This window comes from Spea bombifrons, chromosome 12 (genome assembly GCF_027358695.1).
Source record: "Spea bombifrons isolate aSpeBom1 chromosome 12, aSpeBom1.2.pri, whole genome shotgun sequence".
Lineage (NCBI taxonomy): Eukaryota > Metazoa > Chordata > Amphibia > Anura > Pelobatidae > Spea > Spea bombifrons.
In genome coordinates this window covers 27,615,531-27,621,892 of record NC_071098.1, presented here as the reverse complement: position 1 = coordinate 27,621,892, position 6,362 = coordinate 27,615,531, and the positions used below count along the sequence as shown (strand labels likewise).

Below are 6,362 nucleotides of genomic sequence, written 5' to 3'. Positions count from 1 at the left end.
GCATTTTAAACATGTAATTAAATATATAATGTATTCGGTTGCACAACTAGAGGAAAAGCTGGGACACAAACCAGAGTTACTATGGTCAACGCATTAAGCTTGTCCTCTGCTGAAAAGGGGTAGGGAAAACAGCTGGAATATAAGGAGATGATCAGCCATTACATTATATATATTAAATACCGTATTTGTTCGATTATAAGACGAGGATTTTTTCAGAGAAAATACTCTGAGAAATACCCCTCGTCTTATATTCGAGGTCATTTTATAATCTGACCTCAAATAAAGGTCTAAGTACAAGACTAAGATCCAGATCCCCTGCAGTGCTGCAGGAGACCCGGATCCTCCTCTCTGGTTACCTCCACTGCTGCCGGCACTTCCTCTGGGGGCTTCTATGACGGAACTCCGGCATGACATGACCTTCCAGTGCTTATTCATAGAAGCCCTGGTGGAAGTGCCGGCAGCAGCGGAGGTTGTCTACGTGCATCGCGCAGGCATTCACCAGCTGCCAGAGAGGAGGACAACCTCTGCTGCTGCCAACACTTCCGCCATGGCTTCTATGACTGAGCACCGTTGTGACGTGATCTTCCGGTGCTCAGTCATAGAAGCCCCTGCAGGACTAACGGGCAGCAGAGGTTGTGCATAATTGGGGCAGGTTGGCAAATAAAAGGAAATAAAAATAATTTTTTTTTTCTCAATTATAGTTTTTAATTAAATATTAAAAATAGTTTACATGTGAATTAATATTTACTAGTAAAACATTTTTCCTATAGGGTAGTCTTTTTTTCCTAAACTAACATAAAAAAAAATACGATATATATATATATATATATATATATACACACATATATATATGTGAAAGAGTTAATGCTGGTTCTGATAGAAAGGCGTCAGAACACCCAGAGCATCACAGTTTTTTCCATGGAGGCTGCATCTCCCACCTTACACGACTTCAACGACCTGCTGCTAACATCCTGGTGCCAGATACCACAGTGCAGCTTCAGAGGTCTAGCGCAGTCCATGAGTCGACGGGTTAGGGCTGTTTTGGCAGCAAAAGGGAGACCTACACAATATTAGGCAGGTGGTCATAATGTTACGGCTGATCGGTGTATATCGGATGTATATAGCAGCTGCAGATTTGTTACCAAAGGTAGTTCTTTTAAATCATCTCATCACGCCAGGGAGTTTCCCATACAATCCCGCATTAATTATCCCACCGAATGGCGTCCTCCAGGTCTGTAGATAAAGGGAGTTTATTGGATCAAACTGAAATAACATTCGATTTTTCCCAACATCAAGAGACATTACTATATACAGCACTGGGGATTATATAACTGTATACAGCACTGGGGGTTATTACTGTATACAGTGCTGGAGAGTTATTACTGTATACAGTCCGCACAAGCCACCTTTCACTTCTGATGGCGGAACTTGGCCTGGGGAGGTTCCATTAGTTAAAGGTCCGTGTGAGTGACTCTATAGGTCATCGGCAGGTAGCTCCTCTGGCATCAACCAATGAAGGAGCTCCTTGCCGGCAACCAATAGAGTCGCTTCTACAGACCTTTAACTTCTGACACCGAAACAGTAAGGAATGAGCGCCATCTCGTGGAAACTATTTTTCTCCTGGGAGGCGGGATAAACTTTGATAGTTTTGCAATAGTTAAATTAAGGTGATAGCCTTTTAAATACCTGACACGTTACCAGGGGAAACCTATAACTACTGAGCTGTATTTTTTTTAGATATTACTGACAAGACCAGATCAAATACCCTGCAATATGGGGGATGTATAACTGACTAATTGGTTCCTTTCCATAATTCAATACATCCCACATACTGCAAGGCAGCATTTTATCTGGGCTGGTCAGCAATATGTAAAAATGATATGTGTCCTGGAAAACATGATGTGGTCACTCTATGTGGTGGACGCTGCAGCTCTGGAGCGTCTTCAGGAGTGCAGGTTTTGGACGAGGAAGTAAAGAATGCAAATTAAAGAATTTACTAAAATCTTATGCAGGTTTATTTTTCATGGAGTTGAATTTGTCCTAAATATCTTATTTTTTTTAAAGAATTAGTAAACTGCATCAAAAGGAGTGGATTGTACAACATTGTTTCTGCGCTTGGATGAAAGTGAAAATTATAGTCATTTTTAATTGGCTGACGCATTCCACGGGAAAAAAAAGATATGAGCGCCATCTAGTGGAAAGAACTATTTTTTTTTCTCCTGGGGCAAAACACATTTTTGCTAAGATCAGATTTAGCTGACAATCTCGTAAATACATACATGTTACCCACAGAATCCTATAAGTATTAAAATATTCATAGATGTCTAGTTTAAGGCAAACTGCTCACCATGTGCAATTATATAATTCGTATGGATGCACTAAGTGATAAAGAGGGAAATAACGGATGAAGAAAGATGCAGCAAACACATGATATTTTTTCTTTGAGCTAAAGGTAGAAATTTCGAGAGAGAAAGGGATATTCTCTGAACCCCCTGTGTGTTTGTATTTTAAGTTTGTATTTCACAGCCAGGTTACAAATGCTGCTGCCCATCCCATGTGGTCCCTATTAAGGGCTAATATGTGTGTTGTGTGTAGGGGTTCAGAGAATACCCCGTTCTGTCTCATTCGAGGTTTGCCACGACGTGGCAGGCGAGCTTCCAGTTTAAATTGCCATTGGAGTGAAACTAAAAACGTCCATTTGTCTAAATAAACATAGGGATTTGGGATAGTGCGCAGGTAACTATTTTTTTGTTGTTTATACTTTTAATAGAAGCTCCAGCTCCACAAATGAAGCTCCCCGACTCATCTGTGGTCTGATAATTCTCACCGCTGATTGGCTGTTTGAAGCATCCAATCAGTGGCAGGAACGTACTCCATTGAAATAAATGGGAGTGCTTTTTTTGCACGTGTCTGTGGGTGGAAAATAAATCAACTGTCAGGAGATATGTAGATATTTGCAAGAGGGACACCACAAAAATTTAAAGGGACCCCTCAGATATCATTTGTATGAAAAACAGAAATGGAGGCTGCAGGGTCCCTTTAAGAGCTTCTTCTCTTTTTATTACTGGATAGAAGTTAATAATCAGGAGAAGGCGCAGCTCTGAACATTCACAGCCATTTACACCGCCAGAGACTGAACGCAGAACAGACACATAAACCAAGGGAGCAAAAAGATGGGCATCTGGCAGCGTCTCCTCAACTGCACGCTTCTCCTCTCTGCTTTGGGTGTGTATCTGGAGATCTAGGGGTTAATAATAATTCTGCGCAGTATAAATGTCACAGGGGGGGAGGACAGTCTGGGTCAGAGAGCTTACAGTCTGTAGTAAGACGTTACATCGATAGAAAAGAATGGGATGACCGGGACTGTAATATTCACTGTGTGTCCATTTATACAGGTCCTGCGTCCTCTCTCCGAAATGTGACCGGGATTCAGGGGGGGTCGGTGGATCTGTCTGGGAATCTGACGCTTCCTGAAATTCAAAATCGTGCAATTACATGGAACTTTAACAGCAACGTGTTAATTGTGTCACAATTTCCAAACGGTTCTCCTATTTATAATACCGAGTATAAAGACAGATGTGAACTGTTTGTAAATACAACCCTCCAGTTGCGAGACCTGACAGCCGCTGATCAGGGGGAATACACACTGACTGTCCAGAATCTCACTTCTTCCACCACAAGAACAGAATCCCTCCGTCTTATGGTTTACAGTAAGTAACAAGTTGCTCTGTAATTAACCCCTTAATGATCAGGGGCATTTTGAACTGTAATTTTTACTGTCTTTTTTTTAACCATTATTTCCTTCTTTCTCATTTAGTCCACCCACACAAATTATGACATTTTTTGGGACATGTAGTGCCGTTTTTTAAACCATATTTACATATTAAAGACATTATTTCTTATTAACATAAAAAATAATTAAAAAAACATTTATTCCGTTTTTCAGTTATATAAATTATCCACCGCTGGTACAAATGGAAAAAAAATAGCCTGATTTAAAATCCACCGTATATACATAAATATTCATTTATGTTTTCCAGGACTTTTTATTTTTATTTTAATTAACCCTTACTTAACCCTAAACCTAACCCTGTCTATTTCCCCACTAACTAACCCCACCACACTAACTACACAATACACATGAAAAAGTACAGATAAAAAATAATAATTTATGGTCAAAAAAATTATGCATTTTGTAAAACTAAATCTTGAGGGACGTGGTATCACGGTTTCCTGCTATTCACTGTCTCTGAATCTGTGCATGTGATTGGCTGTGGAAGAGATCACATGGCTAGTGGATCTGCTGTAGACTGACTGCTGATCTTCCCATGACATGTACACACGCATAAAGTGTTACCACCAATCTTAATTCGAGCATTTTCCTGCCCCGAGTAGCTAATACTTGGTTTTGGGACAGTAGACGGTACCTTTAAAGATATTAATACAATACAGAGTGATTTATATTGATAAATGGTTCCTGTGAAAATATATAACAGATGGGGCCCAGCTTGGCATCAGAAGATCCCTTCTAATGTCCATCAAGATTGTCCGATCCCAATGGGTCTCATGGAAACTCCTCCGTAACTTTCTTAGTTATTTAACTCATGGAAAACTGGCCAGAAATTCTCTGCTCGCTGTAGAAGAATGAGGGGTCTTGAGATTTCCCCGGAGTTATGCCCACAGAGTTTATCTTTGCCACGGAGAGGAGATTAGTAGACAGACCCAACTGTTTTCTTTTAATGTAAGAAAAGAGAGAAATGTTTGTTCAATTAATTTGAGAAATTAGTTTTTCACTTCTTCTGTTGTCTTTGTTAATAATTTACTTGTCTCAATCGATTTCCTTGACGGATAACTCGCATACTAAAGTCTCAACTTTTATGCAAATAGAACATGATAATAACAGCCAGGTATAATCAGAATAATCTTTGCTCACAAGTAGATAATGACATCAGCCAATGATCTCATTAACGGGACACTCCAGCCGTCATATGCATTTTAGTGGGGGTGTCAGGACATTAATTAATTAATGGCACATGTCCCATTAAGGTGACAAAATATACAGTTTCCCAAGAATCTAACCTTGTTGTGTAAATCTGTTGGGATAGAGGGTTACTTCTAATCATAGAGGGTTAGTTGTGAGTTCAACTTCTCAGCGATTTCACGTGAGATGAAGGATTTTTTCAGTACTGATAAATTTCTCCGGAATGAAGGACCGAGCGGCCCTCGCTTAATGCAAAGTCAACACTGTAAGATTAACAGGATTATCTCACGTACATCTCGCTTCTATGTCACAAGCCTGCGCGGGATGTTCTATATATTCACCGCAGAGATAAGAAGAAGCAGAAGAACATAAAGAACCCATTCCAACCAGACATAGTGATCGGTACATCAGTGTAATAATCGCAATAAGGGATCGCAATAAGGGATCATCCCGCTGATCTTTTTGCACTAATAAATTGATTCAAGGGATTTATTAAGATGATAATTAAATTATAGTTGGACATCAACCAAATTGTTTTCCACCTTGATTCCAGGTATTCTCACACCTCCAAGTCTCACTTTTCTCCATGCTAATGAAAGCTATCAAATTAATGGCACGAATGTGACTCTTCACTGTGATGCTCGGGGTCAGACCGTGGACTCTTACAGCTTCCATCGTGGTCAAGAAGACGCGTGCTTCCAGAACGATGTGACCTGCACGGGGCCCCACCTGAATTTCCATCCAATCATAAAGCACGATGAAGGGGACTATACCTGCACCATCCATAACCCCATCAGCAACAGCACCAGCACCTCCCTACATGTGAAAGTGGCAGGTGAGAGAACATTTCCGTTCCTAATATGTTCAAAGCCAGAATTCCAAGTCTCACCAACTTGATAAATAATAATGGCCGTTAAATTATTCCGTATCTTTTACATTAAAAGGATTTTCCGTGGCAGATTAAGAGTCGGGGTAGGATTTGTTCCATGGGTTATAAACCAATTATCTATGGACCAGTCTTATCCCCAAGTCCTTGAAGGTGACAAACACTATATCTTTTAGTAGGTAGAAAACTACCGGTAATCACAAAGTTAAATATAGTTCGCTTTTGTATTTATTATATGCGTATAATAACATTACAAAAAATCTAAATATATATTGCGGCGATCAGGAAGAATCTCTTATCAGGATATTACCATCAGCTGTCGTGAGCGTCTGTCTTCTGCTTTTTCAGTTCCTGTCTCTGAAGTGACGATACAAAGTAACACCAGTTCTAAAGAATTGCTCTGGACTGGAAAGGATTCGGTGTCGCTGAACTGTTCGGCTCTTGGGACAGATGTCCGATTCTCTTGGAACCACAACGGTGTTCCGCTGCCCCCAA

The 6,362-nt window shown here is 40.2% G+C and overlaps 1 protein-coding gene across 1 annotated transcript in view; it reads left to right on the top strand.

The window, feature by feature from the left end:
- Positions 1-3,073: 3,073 nt before the first annotated feature.
- LOC128470771 (hemicentin-2-like) overlaps positions 3,074-6,362 on the top strand; it is a 30,750-nt gene continuing 27,461 nt past the window's right edge. Inside the window, exons 1-2 of the mRNA XM_053452696.1 lie at positions 3,074-3,225; positions 3,396-3,710. Of these exons, the coding sequence (XP_053308671.1) occupies positions 3,174-3,225; positions 3,396-3,710 (367 nt within the window). The 5' untranslated portion in view covers positions 3,074-3,173. The remainder of the gene's footprint in view (positions 3,226-3,395; positions 3,711-6,362) is intronic.